At 49.9% G+C, this 20,151-nt stretch overlaps 1 protein-coding gene across 1 annotated transcript in view; it reads left to right on the plus strand.

Moving 5' to 3' along the window:
• Positions 1 to 20,151, plus strand: part of GARNL3 (GTPase activating Rap/RanGAP domain like 3) — a 229,207-nt gene that overhangs the window by 40,585 nt on the left and 168,471 nt on the right. The window contains exons 3-4 of the mRNA XM_075015526.1: positions 14,664 to 14,738; positions 19,565 to 19,642. Of these exons, the coding sequence (XP_074871627.1) occupies positions 14,664 to 14,738; positions 19,565 to 19,642 (153 nt within the window). The remainder of the gene's footprint in view (positions 1 to 14,663; positions 14,739 to 19,564; positions 19,643 to 20,151) is intronic.

A 20,151-nucleotide genomic window follows, 5' to 3' on the forward strand; every position in this document is an offset into this window, starting at 1 on the left:
GTCCGTCGCCGTCCAGGAGTGGGGCTGGCTCCGCCGTCGTCCCTGCCGTGGGGCTGGTCGGTCCTCTGCCAAGGGGCTGGCCTGGAGTGATGGCCCCGGTGGGCTCTCCGGGACCACTGACACCTCTCCGGCACTCTCCGGTCCTTCCGATGGTGCAGCTGCGGAACACAGGAGTGGGGGAAGAAGAGTGGAGACAGCCGTTAGCGTGGGCTCCGAGCCGTGGCCCTTGTCCCCCCACCCCTCTGCTGCAGGTTCCCCATCCCCGTCCCCGGGAGATGCTGCTGCTGATGATGGTGGGTGTCCTACCCACTCCTCCCGGGGGACCCTAGGTTCTGCTCCCCCCAGCCCCGGGGATGGGGCATGGCACTGTCGTGCTGGGGGGCAGGGGCTGATGCACTCTTCTGAGGGACATGCCACTGCTGTCCTTGGGGCCATGGTCATCTGGGCACGTGGAGGGCCCTGGTCATATCTGTTACCCCCGCCCCTCAACCCCAGGGGTGCGCACCAGGGGGGGTACATACTTGATGGTCCGCTCCCACGGTCGGGGGACACCCGGTGGGCGGACGCACGGCTGGAGCTCCTCGAGGGCAAGATAATCCACAGCCCACCGTCACTGGAGGAGGACTACCCCTTCTCCTCCTCCGGTGCCCCAGGGTGGGCTCCTGGGGGGGCCCCCAGGGTGCAGGGCTTATCTCCAGGGCGGACTCCACCTCCAGGGCCTGCTGGGGCTCGTCGGCCGATGTATCAAGCGTGGCTGGAGGGGAGGAGGTGTGCCGGGGGCCCAGGATGTCCCTGAGCTCCCTGTAAAAAGGGGCAAGTGACGGGGGCGGCCCCAGATCGGCCGGTTGTATCCCGGGCCTGGGTGTAACCCTGCTGCAGCTCCTTCACTTTACTGCGGACATGATCCGGAGTGCGGGCAGGGTGACCCCGGGTGGCCAGGCCCTTGGCCAGCCGAGCGAACGCATCTGCGTTCCGCCTCTTGCTCCCCGTTACCTGGAGCACCTCCTCCTCACTCCAGAGCCCCAGCAGGTCCCGAAGCTCGGCCTCCGTCCAGGAGGGGCCCCGCTGCCGCTTCCCAGCCTGGCTGCTGGTCTGGGAGCCCTGGCTCCCCTTGTGGGGGGTGCCCTGGGGGCACTTTAGGGGCTGGGGGGCAGCCATCGCAGTGGTGGGTGGCTGTTCTGGCTGCAGAGGAGTGTGCAGGCTGGCCTCGTGGCTGGGCTGCCGCCTGCACACTCTCTCAGCTTCCTGCACAGGAAGGCAGGGGGCGGGGAGCTTTAAGGGGCTGCTGTACGCGGCAACCATCGAGCTCAGGGGCTAGAGAGAGCGTCTCTCAACCCCTCAGCTAATGGCCGCCATGGCGGACCCCGCTATTTCGATGTTGCGGGACGCGCAATGACTACACGTTCCTTACTTCGACGTTGAATGTCGAAGTAGGGCACTATTCCCATCTCCTGATGGGGATAGTGACTTTGACGTCTGGCTGCCTTACATTGATGTCAACTTCGAAATAGCGCCCGCCACGTGTAGCCGTGACGGGCGCTATTTCGAAGTTGGCACGGCTACTTCGAAGTAGCCGGCAAGTGTAGACGCGGCCTCAATCTGTTTTGCAGAAAGCGTATTTGAGTTATGCATATTTCTATTAAAAATGTATGCTCATAAAATATGGGTGCTTAGGGTCCCATATATATATACATGACAGTATTCATTCCCTAGTGTGGGAGGACAGGAGGTGTGCTCCCCTGCCAGCCTGTCTGTCCCCCCTCCCCCGAGCCTGTCTGTCTCAGCCTATGGCATTACAACAGCAGGCTAGGGGAGGGGTGCTGGGGGACTCTGATGGAGCATGAGTAGGGGCAAGTGAAACAGTTTGGGAAGGCATTTTCTTTCTCTGCCTACAATGCCAGCTGTCCATGGCTTGTAGTGCTGATTGTTAAGGTAGTTTGGTAGTTCGCATCTAGCTGGGACTTTTCCATGGAGTAACGCATGCCCCACCTTCTTGGATTCAGAACTTGCTTTTCATGCAACAGGCCAATGCCTATTGGTGGTCCCCATCACAGTTGTTTGAAGTGCTTTGGAGGGGGAAGGGTGTCCCATAAAAAGAATAAATGCAGAAACTAATAACTTTCAGTCTAGAAGCCAAAAGGAGTGGGATATCTATTAGAAGCTGCATTTCATCCTTTGTAGGAGCCCTACTGCTCAGATCGAACGCTAAGCACCTTCACATCAATGTGGTACACATTGCTGGCACGTGGTTCAACACAACACCATTTCCCCTTGCCATCACCGAAGAAGTGGCAAAAGAAAAAGAGCCTCCCAGCACTCAAAGGGAGTGGGGGGCTCAGACAAAGGACCTGCATTTGGCTACATATCCACCCTGGGCCTTCACCAGGGTATACTGAGGTTAGGCCCACCAGGGATCAGCCTCTAACTCCAGGAAGCGACAAGGGACCCCAACTTCTCTCAAAGTGATCCTGGCAGTTGAAGAAGAAAAAGCCCAACCAACACTGCGGATACACCACCATGTGCCAGACTCTGCTAAGGCCCCACACCTAAGGGCAAACCAATCGTGGGGCTGCATCATAGGGCAATGGTGCGTCCTCAGTTCCTCGACCACAAGCCTACATCACCATGTGCATGGCCTAGGGCCAGTATTCCCTCTACTTTTTCCCACACATGTGGAACGAATTTTATTTTGTTCACCAATATATAGATGATGGAACCATCCGATAGGGCAGTGGAGTAAGTCTGGCAATTTTAAGGGCCCCTGGGTGAACAGGTAACATGATACAGGGTGGAGTACAGGAGGATATCACATTAAAGAGATCTTTGGACTCCTCATCAACATATTGGTGCATATGACAAAATTCTTGAGGTGGGGATGAGGCTGAGGGGTGGAATGTGGGAGAGATACTTGGGGTGGAGGCAGAGAATTGGAATGTGGGGAGCAGGTGTGGGCTCTTGAGTAAGCCAGGGAAGAGGGGTTTGAGGTATAGACTGCTTTGGGGCTATGGTGTGGAGAGAGGACTTCCCTCAGCTCTCTCTTCCTGTAGCAGCACTTGAAGTGGGGGTGGAGACATGCCTCTCCCCCAGCTTAGTAGATATAGGATATGTCCTTGCTGAGACCAGTTGGGAGAGTTGCTTCTCCCTGCTGTAGCCTAGAGACCCCACATGGGGTTTACAGGCAGCTGCATCGCCATGCAGCTTAAAGGGAACTTAGCTTAGATCCCCGATGTTGCACTCTCCCTCCCCTAGACATGGTATGTTGGAGTGGAGGCCCTGGTCTGTGTACCACTGGTACCAGTGAGCTTCCTGCCAAAGGCCTCCGCAACGTATGTTACTCTTACCCAGATGGTCTTCCAGGACATTGGTCCCCATGGGGGTGAGATCACTCCCTGTCACAGCACCAGTTTTCATACTCCAGTACCATTCAGTGAGCAGGGCACCAGTCTCCACCGTACCAGATGCTCACCATGAGAAGTCAGCAGTCTTGGGTCTCAATGGCTCTGCCTTGATTGACAGAAGGCGTTACAGCCGAACATTATGCAGAGGTACTGCACCCTGCTTTTGCAGGCCCGGACCCCGAATGTATCTGTCACCGTGTTTATTGAATACCTCTCAAATCAAAGGATAAACAAACAATAGTGATTTATTTAATAGACAAACAGTAATCAGGTAAAACTTCCAGTTCTTCTTAGAGTGATTGCTCATGTGCATTCCAATTTGGGTGTGTGCCGAGTGCATGCCCAGTTGCCAGAAGCTTTTTGCCCTAGCTGGTAGCCTTAGGGTCAGTGCGGCGCCCCCTGGAGTGACACCTGTATGGCCACCCATATATGCACCACCCGACCTGCCCCCCACTCAGTTCCTTCTCGCAGCGCTGTTGGTTGCTGGAGCTTAAACTCTTGTTGAGAGTTCGCTGGTAGCTTTTGTTGTTTTAATTAGTAGTAAATAGTTTAGATTGTTATCTTTGTAGGAAAATAGTGCCTTTAGCACTTAGGAAGCCGAGGTGGGTCTTTAACTGCAGGTGATACCTGGCTCTCTGGGGTTTAAAAACTGTTCTAAATGTGGCAAACATATGCCCAAAACTGACCCGCATAAAGCATGTCTGGGGTGCCTCGGTGAGACTCATCTCTGAGAGCGTTGCTCTATCTGCAAGGCCTTCAAGCCCAGGATTCTAAAGATAGAGCTCAAAGGCTGAAAGTTCTCCTGATGGAGTCAGCCTTGTGCCTGGATGGTTCCTCGGCGGGAATGCAGAGTATCGCATCTTCAGTGCAGAGTGCTCCAGCACCATCAGTGCTGTCAGAGGGCTCCCAGCACCGAGAGCTGGACTCGGCGCCTAGTGCCTCCCAGTGCCATAAGAGCCAGTCCCAAGTGCCTCATAAGAAGAAGAGACGGGACTGGGGCCATTCCCAAGAAAGAAGAGGGCGAAGACAGGCATCGGGAGAGTCCGCCAGATCTCACTGTGAACGAGGTCATGAAGTGCGTGCATCGACTCCACCGCGAGGCAGGAGCCTGCGCTCTCCCAGGCTGCCTTCAATGCCGGAGGTCTTTAGTGCTGCACGAGGCCTCCTGCAGTTTACGGTGCCACTACAAATGCTGCACCAGGAGCCTTCGTCACCCTTGCTCCAGACAGTGGGTCAGGCTCCATGGACCTTGGCATGGTTCCTGACGCCAGTGGGACCCCAACAATCAATTGGCACCATGCAAATGGTGCAGAGCCCGCCGGAGCCAGCGAGAGGTACGGGACCCTCGGCACCACCATGGTCGTCCGGCATCAGGGTCCACGTCGGAATTGGACTCCCTTTACTCCAGCTTGGTGCAGAGTGAGAGTACAAAGTCATCGCGACGCAGCAGGCATCGGCGCCACTCCCGACGCTCTCTAGAAGGACAGTGGCAAAGGCCCGATCAGGGGGCACTGCAGTGGCCCTTCTGGACCCCGTGGCCGATCCACGAGGAGCAAGGGCGGGATGCAGGACTCCCGTTCAGAGCGCTGGGCACTCCCCAGGTGTTGAGATCAGTGCTGACAGCATCTCTGGGCGCCCCACCGAAGGAGCAGGCGGAGTCATTGGCACCAGCACCGAAGGCAGTGCCGATGTCGATGGCAGTACTGGCACCGTTGTTGGCGTCAACATGAGCAGTGGGACAGTTAGAAGTGACCCAGGCATGGGCGCAGCCCATACACGCACCGGGAACTGTGGCGCAGTGGGCACTGGCGCTGACCGAACCGGTGCCATCCCAGGTGCAGAGTGGCCCCGTTTTCATGGCGCCATACCAGAGACCGCTGGGGGCCCTCCACCACAGACTATGTTGCCGGGGACTCAAGTAGAAGTGCTGGAACCCTCCGCACCAGTGGGCTTGGAGGGCATATTGACCTCATCCTCGTCTTCTCCAGATGAGGCGTTAGCTGGATCCTCCTCATCCCCAGTACTGGAGGATGGAGGCGCGTACCAGTAACTATTGAGGAGGGTCACCCAGAGTCTAGGGGTACAGGCGGAAGAGGTCAGGGATGAAATATAGACCCTGTCACAAGCATCCTCTCAACCTCTGGACCATCCAGGGTGGCACTGCCCATTGTAAAGACAATTGCCAACACAGCCAAGACAGTGTGGCAAACCCCGGCCTCAGCCTTGCCCATGGCTACGAAAAACGAACTCCGGTATTTTGTCCCAGCACAGGGAAATGAACATCTGTTCACCCATCCTCCCCTGACTCCCTTGTCATGGATACTGTGAATAATAGGGAGAAACAGGGGGTTCAGGGGCTCTCCCTCAAGAACAAAGATGCCAAAAGACTGGACCTGTATGGTAGAAAAGTTTACTCGACAGGTGGTCTACAGTTGAGAATTGCTAACCAGCCCGCCGTGGTTAGCAGGTATGCGTACAATACGGCCATCTCCATGGACCATTTCACTGAACTGCTCCCACTGGACTCCAAGACAGAATTTATGGCCCTGGTAGCGGAGCAGAGGCTCATATCCAGAGCAGCACTGCAGGTCACCCTAGATGCAGCCGATGCGGCCACTAGGGTCATGGCCTTGGGTATTGCCATGAGAAGGGGAGCATGGCTTCAAGTCTAGGGACTCTCACAAGAGGTGCAGCAGTCCATTCAAGACCTCCCTTTTGAAGGTCCCTCCTTATTTTCAGAGAAAACTGATAAGAGACTTCATAACATGAAGGACTCTCAGACCACGCTACATTCACTGGGTCTATACACACCAGCGACCCAGAGAAGGCAGTTTAAACCTAGGCTCCAGTTCAGGAAGTTGCCCCAGCAGCAACAGGATGGGAACAGCAGAAGGGGCCGCCATAATAGGAGGCATCAGGGTTGCCAGACACAGGACCAGGGCCACCCTAAAACCCCTCCTGGGCCCAGACACCAATTTTGACGGGGCAGTCGGGAGCGATGCACCATCTGCTACCATAGTTCCAGCCCAGGGTTTATTTTCACTCTGCCTATCCCCATTCTACCATGCATGGTGCAGCATAACTTCGGACCAGTGGGTTCTCCGCACAGTAGAAAAGGGATATGCTATCCAATTTTCTTCTTACTGTCCTTCACAACCCCCTTCCCCATCCCTTTTCAGGGACCCCTCTCATGAGATAGTTCTCAGAGAGGAGGTAGGAACCCTCCTCCAAAAGGGGGCTGTAGAGGAAGTTCCCCAGGAGTTCCGGGGACAGGGATTCTATTCCCACTATTTCCTAATTCCGAAAGTGAAAGGGGGGCTGAGGCCAATCTTGGACTTACGAAAGCTGAACAAATTTGTAAAAAAAGATAGTTGCGTATGATATCCCTGGGCATAATTTTCCCAATGCTGGAACGAGGGTACTGGTTTGCAACTCTCAACTTACGGGACGCATATTTCCATATAGCAATTTATCCATCTCACAGGAGGTTCCTCAGATTTGTGCTAGGGAAGGACCATTACCAATTCACAGTCCTTCCGTTTGGATTCTCTTCAGCCCTGAGAGTCTTTACCAAATGTATGTAAGTAGTGGCAGCCTTCCTACGCAGGTGGGGTGTGCATCTTCTTCCTTTACATAGACGACTGGCTGATCAGGGGTCAGTCACAAGGACAGGTGTCGAAACATGTACAGCTAATAAGAGCAATGTTCGACATGTTAGGCCTCCTAGTAAACGAGGCGAAGTCTGTGCTAGCCCCGACTCAAGTCATGGAGTTCGTGGTGCACATCTAGATGCAGAGCAAGGCTGAGCGTTTCTGCCACACAGCAGGCTCCAAGCGATGGTGTCTTGCGTCCAAGTCCTAATAAGGTTCCAAACCACAACAGCCAGGGGATGCCTCAGATTGTTGCGGCACATGGTGGCGTGCACGTTCGTAGTCCAGCATGCCAGGTTACAAATGCGCCCCTTTCAGATGTGGCTCGCCTCAGTATACAGACCTGTCAGGGACAACGTAGAGAACGGGTCAGTCTGCATGGGAGTACCTTTCAATCCCCCACAACCCTTCCTCTCCCTAGTTACAGGTGCCTGGGACCTGGGCTGGGGGGCACACTTGGGGGACCACCAGATGCAGGCCCTGTGGGGCAAAACCGATGCTCATCTCCACATAAATATGCGAGAGCTCAAAGCAGTTTGACTGGCATGCAGAGTGTTTCAGAACGAGCTGAAGGGGCACTGTGTTGCAGTCAGCACAGACAACACTACAGCAATGTATTACATAATCAAAGAAGGGGGTGCACGCTCATTGCCCCTGTGTCTAGAGGCCCTCGCGCTTTGGGATTTCTGCGTCCAGCACCAGATTCTCCTGAGGGCGTTCTACCTGCCTGGGACTCGCAACTCTCTGGCGGACCACCTCAGCAGGTCCTTCATGGACCAAAAGTGGTGATTACACACAGAAGTACTGAATTCAGTTTTCCAGAGGTGGGGACGTCCTCAGGTAGTCTTCTTCACCATGCATCTCAATGCAAAGTGCAGGACGTTCTGCTCTTACCAGAACTGAAGTCCAGGTTCTTGGGCAGATGCCTTCAGCATCCGTTGGTTGGGCCCATTGCTGTTCGCCTTTCCACCGATACCGCTCATCCACCGAACACTGTTGAAAATTCGGTCAGACCGAGCATCAGTAATCCTGGTGGCCCAAGCCTGGGCTTGACAACATTGGTACTCAGCCCTCTTGGAGATGTCCACTCACACTCCGGAGACACTTCCGCTGCTCCTGGACCTGCTGACACAGAAGGAAGGGAGGCTGCGGCACCCCAATGTCCAAGCGCTGCATCTCACAGCATGGGGGCTCCATGGCTGAGACCCGGTTGAGCTGGCCTGCTCCGAACCTGTCAGGGAAGTATTGCTGAACATCTGGAAACCCTCTACAAGGGTAGCATATGTAGCCAAATGGAAAAGATTTACCATTTGGGCCACCCAAAAGGGGATTTCCCCGGGAGAGGCCCCAGTACCAAGTGTCCTAGATTACTTGCTGGCTCTGAGCCAGATGGGGCTGTCAGTATCCTCCCTAAATGTACACCTGGCAGCCATTTTGGCGTTTCACCCAGGGGACAGGAGGTTGTCGGTTCATGAAGGGAATGGGAAGAGCCAAACCACAGATTCGGGCCCCCCTGCCAATGTGGGACCTTAATTTGACTTTGTCTAAGCTGATGGCTCCCCCTTTTGAACCTCTCGCCTCTTGTTCTATGTTGTTCCTTACCTACAAGGTGGCATTCCTGGTGGCCATTACCTCAGCCAGAAGGGTGTCAGAGCTCAGGGCCCTGATGGAGGACCCAATTTATATGGTGTTCCACAAACACAAGGTTAGACTAAGACCCCACCTGGCACTTCTGCCTAAGGTGGTCTCCCCTTTCCATATTAACCAAGATGTCACCTTACTGTTGTTTTACCCAAAGCCCCATGCCTCCCCTAGGGAGCAGAGTCTACACAGCTTGGATGTCCGGAGGGCACTGGCCTTCTATATGGACAGGACCAAACCCATCCGGAAGTCGCAGCAGCTGTTCTTTGCAGTGGGAGACAGGATAAAGGGGCATCCAGTCTCCTCTCAGCGGCTCTCCTCCTGGATAGTAGCCTGTATCAGTGAGTGTTACAAACTGGCGGGGTTTCCGCCTCCGCTGATCAGGGCAAACTTTACAAGGGCACAGGCGTCCTCTGCAGCGTTCTTGGCCAAAGTCCTTATCCAGGACATCTGCAGAGTGGCCACTTGGTCCGCCATTTGCATGTTTGCAGCGCATTACACAGTTACGCAGCATGCACGGGAAGACGCTGCAGTGGGCAGGGCTGTTCTGCACTCCGTTCAGGGCTCTGACCCTGCCTCCTAGGAATTGGCTTGCATTCACCCAAATTGGAATGCACATGAGCAGTCCCTCAAAGAAGAAAAGACAGTTACCTGTTCTGTAACTGGTGTTCTTCGAGATGTGTTGCTCATGTACATTCCAAAACCCTCCCGCCTTCCCCTCTGTCAGAGTAGCCGGCAAGAAGGAACTGAGTGGGGGGCGGGTCGGGTGGTGCATATATGGGTGGCCATATGGGCGCCACTCCAGGGGGTGCTGCACCGACCCTAAGGCTACTGGCTAGGGCAAAAAGCTTCTGGCAACTGGGCATGCGCTCGGCGCATACCCAAATTGGAATGGACATGAGCAACACATCTTGAAGAACACCAGTTATGGAACAGGTAACTGTCTTTTGTCAAAACCAAATAACTATTTACATGTGAGTGGAATCACCCATCCCTCTGAAGTCACTCCCTACCGCAGTCCTGCAGCGAGCTGTGGACAGCAGGTGGGTTGAACTGCTGCGCTGGGGAGGAGGCTGGTGGAGCTGCCTCTCAGGTATGCCGTTTCAGGCACGCGACCAGATGGAACCCTTGTCTTCTGTCTTCTTTATTCCCTTCTTGACTCGTAGTCCTGCATGTGGAGAATGCCTGGAGAGAATGAAGATATGCATGCAAGTGAAACGGTTTGCTCCCCTGTTCTGTTAACTAAGCTAAACAAAACTCCCAGCCTATCAAGCCTCCACACCCCTCACTCTGCCTGATCACCCTAGCCACTGAAGGACTCCTTGGATTCTCCTGTCTAACAGTCACAGGAGCACCCAAGTGAGAGAGCTCTTCAGCCTACGAAGTCTCACAGTGCAGTGGGAGTACTTTGCTTTAGCCACCAGGGGCCTCCTCTGATCCTCCTGCCAAATGCCAGACAGTGGGGTCAGAGAGCAAGAGCCCAGAGTGGGGTGGATCACTTCCTTTTATAATCTCTTATATCTGGGCAGATGTCAGATCACGTGATGCCCTTTTCCCACCTCGGGATTTGTGCCCTTTTTCTGAGGGGGCAGTGACTCAGCAATTTCTAGACTCCATCTTAAAAATGGACTCCAACAGGGACTCCATTTTGAATAGCTTTGGAGACCTCTCTATCAATAATCTTAAACACCCGTAAAAATCATGCTTAGCAATGGGCAGTGGTTGTATTTGGTCTGGGGGTTAGACCTCTTGCCAGGGAGGGGAGATTAGCTGCTGACTTGCAAAACAGGCATGACACCTGCAGTGTTGGCATTGCAACAGGAACAGTGGCCTACTAGGTGGCCATACTGGAAGTGGATATGCCTGTAATGCTGGTCCCATATTACCACAGGCCTCCCTTGCCATATCAGATGAGGCTGTGCTGACACCACAGATAGACACAGTACTGAATCCAACACAGGGGCAGCGCATCAGACTCCAGCACCTAAGGAGTTGTCCCTGGAGAAGGATGGGAACTACCTGCTCCCAGGTGGTGTAGTTATCAGGTGTGCGCAAAATGGTGGCAGGTTCCTCCCAAATGACCAGCCCCCACAGAGGAATTCAAGGAACAGCAGGCACTCCTTGAAAGGGAGGCTACAAGCTTAAACCTAAAAATTTATGTGGTCCTGGAGGAATCTGAAGACCTCTATGATGCCATATATCCTCCTCTACCCCAGCTCGTGTTGCATTACCTCTCCACTCAGAGGTCCTTAAGATTTCTGTGGCAGACCTCGTCTTCTATTCTGTCTACTTCTGAGAAGTCAGAAAAGACGTATTATGTCCTGCGAAAACTTTGGAATACATCCACTTCAGCAGTGTCACTGATCCTGTACACTGTTAATGAAGGGACAGACAGCATACCAAAAATCAAAGATTCCAAGAGATTGGATTTATACGTCAGAGATTTATTTGAGGGCAAGCTTGCAGTTTTGTGTGTCTAACCACCAGGCCATATTAGGCAGGTACATTTTTAACATTTTTAATCCTTACCCAATTCAAAGAGGTCTTCCCATGGCACCGAGCCTGTGAGTTTGCTTTAGTGGAGGCCACTGCATTGTCAAAGAGGGTCCTTCAAACGGCCTAGGATACTATTGACTCAGTGGCCAGGGTGATCATTTCCTCAGTGGCCATGAGGCACAGCTCCTGGCAGCAACTCTTGAGGTTATCTCAGGCAATGAAGGCAACTATACAGGACCTCCCATTTGGGAGGACAGGGGTCTTCTCTGAGCTCACAGACTTGAGACTCCAAAGCCTTAAGTTTCCTGTGCCAACCTCCTCTCTTTGGGTCTCCATATTCATTAGTAGGCCAGGAAGCCATTCCATCTATACTGCCTCCTCATCACAGACCAGTGTTCTCTCTAACTTTTTCCATGAATGTGTAGAATACATTTTTATGTGCACTGTCACATGCAAATCTGCACCACCAGTGTAAACAAAATGCTTACCTGTGGGTGCTCTGCTAATCAGCTGGGTGGTATTTTAATCTCTCCAGAGTGACTGCACAAGTGCACAGCTTACAGGGACTACTGGTCTAGATCCTGAGGGAGTATCTAGCTGGGCATCTACAAGAGAGAGGATAGAGACAAGGGGTCTAGGTAGCATAGTTTTGTTAGCTACTTACTATCTTCAAAGAATGACTTTGTTTACTATTGTGGTATCCTTTTGATATGTCCTTGAGGATTGCTCACAGGTCACCACTGAGTTTGCTAATAGTTAACCTTCACTGACCCAGCCATGCAGAGTAATTCTGTGCATATAAATTGTAAGCATTTCTATACTTGTGTCTGTATAGGAAGTAACCCAGACTTTGATCAGACCTTGATTACTTATGAGAGCGGAGAGGGGCAACCTAGGTTAGTGAGTTGGTTGCATGAGTGGCCCTCCTTCATCTTAGTGGGCCATGTCCCAGGATAAGGTAGTTTTTGCTAACTGTGATTCACTGTCTAGAGCTTGCGAGATGTGCTGATTGAATTATGGTAGCACTTCAGTTGGATGCACAGGGAGCATACAGCTCTCACAATGTTGTATGCAATCTATATGCACCTCAGTTCACATGCTCTTGCTTTAAATTAATGTAACTTTTGTAATACCAGGAAGAAAAGAATCTATGCGAACAAAAACCAGCAGAATTGGCAACCTTGTGCATGGGCAGTGGTAAACATAAAGTCTTGCGGGCTGCACACATACAACAGCAATAGGCTGCATGTGGCTCTCAGGTTGCACATTGCCCATGACTTACTAGAAAGAAAGAATTCAACATTATCAGTTTCTTTATTTCTGCCCCATTTCTTTCCTGATGTAGCCATTCACTTCCTTATTCGTGAAATATAACTTAATCATTATTAGGCATTTCCTCAAGGAGCTTTGGCATCTGTACCTCATACATTTACCCATTTTGGTGGAATGAAAACATTTTTGAAGGAGTAAAAGAGCTTACTTACCAGAATTTGTGTTCCCTGCATACACTGCTTCTAGAGGTTCACAATGCCCCACTTCTGTGGAATTTTTGTACTAAAGTGGATGAAGCAAAGAAGATACTCACAAAGGCTATGTCTACATTTGCCCCCAACTTCGAAGGGGGCATGGTAGTCATGGCCATGGGAGATTACTAAGAAGTGCTGTGGTGAATACACAGCACTTCAGTAGGCTAATTTTAACCCTGCGGCAGCTTCGAAGCGTAAAACTTAGAAGTGCTGGCATGCATGTAACCACGGGCAGTTCGAAGTCTCCGCACTACTTCGAAGTCCCTTTACTCCTCAAAATTTTGCATATTCACCACAGCACTTCATTAGTAATTTCCCATGCCCCTGATTACCATGCCCCCTTTGAAGTTGAGGGCAAGTGTAGAAACAGCCAAAGGCTTGTAGTAAAATCACCGCTTAACCTTCTCTTTGCTCAGGTAAATAGATTGAACTCGTTGAGTTTTTCACTGTAAGATATGTTTTTCCAATCCTTTAATCATTCTTGTGGCTATTCTCTGAAGCTTCACCAGTTTATCAACATCCTTGAATTGTGGACACCAGAACTGGACTCTAAATTCCAGCAGCAGTCACCCCTCGTGTGCCTAATAGAGGTGTAGTAGTCTTTAATCCTATATGCTGTAAGACCAAAACAAGCTGAGGGTTTAGTGCCCACCCACCCTGGCCACGCTCCCCCAGCTCCAGTCCTCTCACCACCCCCCCAAAAAAAGGAGGGGAACCCTGCCACTCATCAGAGCCGCCACTGTTGGAAGAGCCACTGGGACCCTGCCAGCGTGGCTGGAGGCACTTTGCTGCATGGGGCTGGAGCCAGTTCACTGTGCATGGCTGGAGGGACCACTGTCGGAGCTGCCATGTTGTCCTCCCACCAGGATGCCAGTCTGCCTGTGTGCACACCCCTCCCTGGTGGGAGGAATGCATGGTGGCTCCGGTGGAGGAGACAGCGGCTTCTCCAGGCTGCAGCAGCATAAGTCTCAATTTTTTTTGGAGGGGTGAGGGGGGGATAATTTTACGGACCCTGGTGGACTTCAGAAACAATCGGGGATGTCAATTGTTCCAGAAGTCCGCTCAATCAGGGTCCGGAAAATCAAGGGTATACTTTATTTAAATATCCAGTAAGTTTGAATGCAGGCAACATTCTCATCAGAGTGTCTCCTCCCTTAGAATTGGCCACATATGGTCCCACCCACTGGGAAAAACACTTGATTTCACAGTCTATGTATTGACTATGAATAATGCCAAATATTATGGTTGCTTTATTAAGAGTTATACATGGATCTATTGCACAGTCCCCTGCCTCTTCCTCCTGTGGTATTCATGGTCCAGGCAGCCTAGTGTTCTCTACCTGTTCAAATAACCAGCAGTCATCCAGCACCTTAGAGACTAAACAAATGTATTAGGTCTTGAGCTTTCATAAGGCCCACTTCTTCAGATGATTGATCTCTCCAAAGCTCATGACCTAATAAATGTTAGTCTCTAAGGAGCTACAGGACTGCTTGTTATTTGTGATGCTGTGGACTAACATGGTGACCTTTTGAGACGATCTACCTGCTCAAAACTGTCTGCCTTTTGGTAAACAGTTAATGGAATTGCATTTCCTGTGGTTAGGGCCTCTCAGTGTGCAGCCTCTATGTCAATGTTGCCTAGAGTTGAGACAAGAAAACTTTGTAATTTGCAGTGGGCAGCCACTCCTGCAGGTGACCACAAGACCTCCTCTCCTGTCTATGTTCTTACAATGAGTTAATTACAGCTGGAAGTTGTCTTTTGTTGGTCAAACTGATAATTGTTACTCTGAGTTGAGCTTGTCTTTGGGGTGGGGATAAAGAGGGAGAGAAGGGGCTGCACACTTCTTGCTGTGACGGTGAAAGCCAAAATGAGCTGGTTTTGTTTAATTTTTGATTAGGTGGAGTTTTCTGAAGCCAGACCTTGCATTTCTAACTTACCTCTTTTTTCCACAGCTTATATCTAGTGATGCTGATGGAGCCATTCAAAGAGCTGGACGTTTCCGGGTGGAAAACGGATCTTCTGATGAGGTAAGAAAAAGTCCCTGCTTATACCTTTTGCCTTTTCTTATTGAAAGATGAGAAATTTAAAAATGCTGTTGTTTAAATTTATTGAAGTGCTGTATATTCAATATGAGGAATATTATTTGGACTGCTGGATTGAGCATTGTCAGAGTTCTTTCCTTTCACAAACATTCATGGATATATCTAGTTTCTCTTAGTCTTCTAACTTGAAAAATAGGTATTTGATATTGTGACGAATAACCTAGACTTGCACTATAGAATATAAATTGATGAACTTGGGGCAGAAATCGAATATGATAGAGGTATATAAAATCATGAGCCATGTGGCGAGTGTGAATAAAGAAAAGTTATTTACTTGCTCCCATAATATAAGAACTAGAGGACACCAAATGAAATTAATGGGTAGCAGGTTTAAAACTAATTAAAGGAAGTTCTTTTTCACACAGTGCACAGACAACCTGCGGAACTCCTTGCCAGAGGAGGCTGGGCAGGCTAGGACTGTAAGAGTTCAAAGAAGAGCTAGATAAATTTGTGGAGGTTAGGTCCATAAAAGGCTATTAGCCAAGTGGTAGGAATGGTGTCCCTGGCCTCTGTTTGTCAAGAGGCTGGAGATGGATGGCAGGAGACATGTTGCTTGATCATTGCCTTTGGTCCAACTCCTCTGGCGCACCTGGCACAGGACACTGTCGGCAGATGGGGTGCTGGGCTAGATGGATCTTTGGTCTGAATGGCCAGTAATGGCCATTCTTATGTTCTTTCCCAATCATTTTAAAATTAACTGGATACATTACTGCAGGGAGAGTGGGAGTTTGTTGAAGAATCTGATGTAAACATATGCCAGAGTCATAAGGTAGGAGTGGATGATGTGAGTGACTAGTACTCTGATTAGTTTGATTGTATGTGTGTAATATAGAATCTTAGAAATTATATTCCCAATATAAATTTTTTCCTATATTTTTGAAATGAGTTACAGGTATAGGTATAATTCTACTTCCAGCTCTATTTCTATCCCCAGACTTTCTCATGTGGATCAGTATATTTAATTTAAAATGCATTTATTTTACATTGGCCTGGCTGCCCACATGTGACACGTCATGTGCAATCTAAATTCAAGGTCCTTCCTTTATAGCAGAAGCTGGAAGTGGTGCAGAGACAACTCCATGCTGTTTTGCAAAATCCTTCTCTCTTTTTCTTAAAGATTGATCTGTGGATAGGTTTTAGAGGAGAATTGTGCCCAGCCCATCATTCAGAAGGAAGGTGGACTAATATAGAGACATTAAAGGCTGAGTTGATGGAAAAAAAAGAAAATAGGGGTGTTTGAACCTTCGAGACCATTTGAACAGGTTTTGTGATCATCCCAGGGCTTTACCCTAGCCCCACGCTTCATGTTGGTCCCACATGGGCCACCATTCTCTTTTAGAGTCACTGCACTGCTGTCACCAACCATATCCTGTACCGAGCCTTGAAGTGCTGCAGAAGGCTTTACTCATAAAGGAATATTGCTCTCTATGTCCTGTCTGCATAGGTAGTTTCAAAAGGCATAGGGATGACCTCATTAAGACAGTTGCTTAGGATGCATTAATGAAGAACAAATTTTTATGTTATAGATTGGGATTTTTAAAGGTTTTGAGTAGCTTTATCCTAAAAATTACTCAAAAGTTACAGCCTTGAGAAACAAGAAGAATTGTTTTTCTTAATGCCATTTCAGGAATATGACTCTAGGCCCACTGATGGGGGTGTGAAAACAGAGGACAAATGAGACAGTTGCCCCAGCCCCTTTGAAGTGCTGCTGCTCTGCTGCGCTGCACAGCTTCAGGATGGTGGTGTCAGTGCTGTGGGCTGAGCAGCGCTAAGAATAGACTGCCCTATGCCCTGCCCTTTCTGACCTTAGCCCTGCTAGCAGTCGTCAGTATATGGCTGTCTTCCAGTGTAAGCCCAGGCTTGGACTTGTGCTTGAGCCCAAATCCTCCATTCATTTACACACAATTTTGTCTGACTCAGCTTCAAGTCTCAGAACTCTGCAGGGTGGAGGGTTCAAGCATGGGCTCCACAGTGACTCCTTTATTTTGCAATGTGGACACAGCTTGGGCCTGCATCTACTAGTGCTATCCCACAATCCAATGGGATGGTGTCCTTTCTAGCCTAAGCCTATATCTACACTATGAAATACAATCAAATTTAATAAAGTTGACTTTTTAACACTAGATTTTATAAAGTCGAAATCAAGTGTCCACAAATATTCAGAAAGTCGACTTATTGTCTCTCAGTTGCCTTACCTGTGTTCGACTGCATGAGGACTGCATTGTGGGTACACATCCCACAGTGCCTGTTGCATTCTTGACTTTTGTGTCAGTGGCTTATGGGAAAAAATGTGCTGCAAGTGCTTATAGGTGTCTGGTGTCATTAGCTCAGAATGCAAGGCACACACTCTCATCCCTGCCAGAAAACAAATGGCCGAGTTCATCCCGTTTTTTCCAGCTGTTTTCCAAAGCCTGCCCCTGGCTTATGCAGCTGCACCATGCTAGCATGGATCCTCAGCTTCTTCTAGTCATTGCACAGTGCGTTATGTCCACTTCCCAGTGTGTCCTGGAGTATTTATTTAGACAAAGCCAGTGGGAGGATGACATGGATGTGAAGGAAGATGATGTGTTGGATGATGAAATGGAAGAACTGGAGGCAAAAAATTTAGAAATGCTAGCTGCCCTGGATGCATTGCTTACAGTGGAGTGTTATTTCTGAAGAAGTGAAACCAGCACACATTGGTGGGACCACATAGTTTTGGTGGCCTGGGATGACCAGCAGTGGGTGCAGAACTTCCACATGCTCAAGAATGAGCATGCTTTGCCAGGTTACAAGCAAGTGTCAGTCACTCTGTGGAAGTTTGCAATGCGCGACAGCTACTGGTCAGTGGCAAATCAATTTGAGGTGGGAAGAACTACAGTGAGGGCTTCAGTGATGCAGGTAGCTATTGCAATCTGTCACTATCTAATGCAAAAGACTGTGACCCCGGGAAATGTCCAGGACATATTGGACAGCTTTGCTGTCATGGGGTTTCCTAACCCTGGTGGAGCGATAGATGGAACACACATCCCCATCATGGGCCTAGACCACTTGGCCTCATAATACATAAACCAAAAGGGTTGCTTCTGCATGGTGTTGCAGGCATTGGTGGATCACAAAGGTTGTTTCACTGACATCAACGTGGGATGGTTGAGAAAGCCGCACAATGTACGCATCTTTAGAAATTCAGGTCTGTGTAGAAAACTCCTGGATGGGTCTTTCTTCCCAAATCAGAAGATCAAGGTAGGTGGCATGGAGTTGCCCACAGTGATACTGGGCAACCCTGCTTACCTTCTGTTCCCTTGCCTCATGAAGCCGTACACGGGCACCCTGGACCATAGTCAGGAGCTCTTCAGCTACAGACTGAGCAAGTGCAGAATGGTGGTGGAATTTGCTTTTGGCTGTTTAAAAGCCCGATTCAGGTGCTTTAATCTGTTTGGACCTTTCTGAAAACAAACCCCCACCATGGTTGCAGTGTGCTGTATTCTACATAACATTTGCGAATCAAGGGAGAGGATTTCATGCCAGTCTGGGTTGCAAAGGCAGATGCCATCAGCAGGGCTTATGCACAGCCACATACAAGGGCATTCACCAATGAACATGTAGAGGCAATGGCAATCAGGGAGGCTGTGAAAAATAGCTTTATGAATGAGCAGACAGCCACATGATTCTGCTGCATTTACCTGTTGTGATACCACCCCACTCCCCATAATGTTGTGTGCACCTTACCCTCTGTGAACTAATAAATGAGATGGTGGTTTTCACAAAAAGAATATTTGTATTAATGCGGGGGTTAAGGTGCAGGAAAAGGTAAGGGGTGTTGAGTGGTGGAATAAACTTTTGCAGTGGGGAGAAGTCATGGGGATGGAGTGGGAGACTGTCCTAGTTGTCCTCCATGCCACCACATTCAGGGACCATAATGAGGAGGAGTTGAGCTATATCAAGGGGAGCCTGGGCAGCAAGGAGTGGCATCCACATAAAGAGTCCTGCATTGGGCATCCCTCTGCAGCACCAGTGTGGAATGCAGGATCTCAATTTGCTCTCTGACAGCCATCAGGAGCACTGCTGGGTCCTCTTTCCTGTACTGGAGCATGCTTTCATGGGACAGCAGGACGCTTTCCCACCAATGCTCTGTTAACTTTTGGTTAACAGTGGCCCTGCTGACAGCCTTCTCCAGATGCTGCAGGATAACATCCTGTTTACATCTTTTCCATTTGCTCGTTGTGGCACCCTTGTCTTCCCCCATTGAAGCTGCCTGCTGAAGAAAGTGAAGGTCAGAATTTCAATATAGTTGACACAAAACACTTTCCCATAGAATGAATGGGTCTCTGTTTGACAATCACTGCAACTTTTTCCCCCCCAAGGCCACTTTTGACTTCTTGAGGATGACAATGAATCAATCTCTGCAGAGCAGGAGATATTACTTATCCAGACCATTTCATTGCTGATATGGTAAGATATGGCTGGCTTAAGAAGGAGGTGTGTGGGCAGGGTGTTGAAAATAAAGCCATGTAAACTGTAAAGCACATGGCAGGGGGGAGGGTTCGATTCTGCTGGACGTATGACAGGGTGGCTGGTGGGTGATCCCTGTAAACTGCAAAGTGTGGAAAAAAACTTTCTTGGTGGCTGCTCATCAAGCCAGCAGCATAGTGAGAAGGGAAGAAGGCCAGGAGAGCCTGCCAGCCACATGGTGCGGCAGGGTGGTCCTGGGAATTTAAATGGCCATGGGGCAGTGTGAAAAAAATCTAATCAAAATTCCTGTGCTTCTTTAGGTTGCCAAAAGAGACAACAGCCTTCTAAGAATAACAGAGAGTGAAGAAGAAAATATGCCCATACTGTGTGAGCACAAGGTTGGAAAATTTGCAAAAATATTGTGTGGTGCCATGATACCAGATTATTTACTGGTTGCCTGGCGTGGCAAGGAGTGCTATTGTGGAAGTTGGAATAAGTCAGGCCTCCCCAAAAACCTTGTGTGAAAAATGAGAATGCCTGACTGAGAACTTAATGGAGCTCTCCAAAACGAATAAGCGTTCCATCCCCAGAAATATTAACAAGCTGTTTTGAGGGGCATAGATCCACTGCGCCTGATCTGCAACCTGCTTGTAACAGTTTAAAAAAATGTGCTCCACATAAGCAAACCTATACCTAAACGCAGCCACAACCCACTTGTAGCATTCTAAAAACAATACTCATCAGAAGGGCTGGTCCTTGGAGTTTCAGGTGTCCATGATGAGGGGACCAGCATGAGGTTGAGAGTGAAGAACTTCAGGCTGGCAAGATCAGCTTCATTGTGCCACTGCTGATGCTTGTCATCCTCCTCTTCTTTATTGGTCTTTGCCTCCTGCTCCTGCTCTTGGCT

This window comes from Carettochelys insculpta, chromosome 21, assembly GCF_033958435.1.
Source record: "Carettochelys insculpta isolate YL-2023 chromosome 21, ASM3395843v1, whole genome shotgun sequence".
NCBI classification, from domain to species: domain Eukaryota; kingdom Metazoa; phylum Chordata; order Testudines; family Carettochelyidae; genus Carettochelys; species Carettochelys insculpta.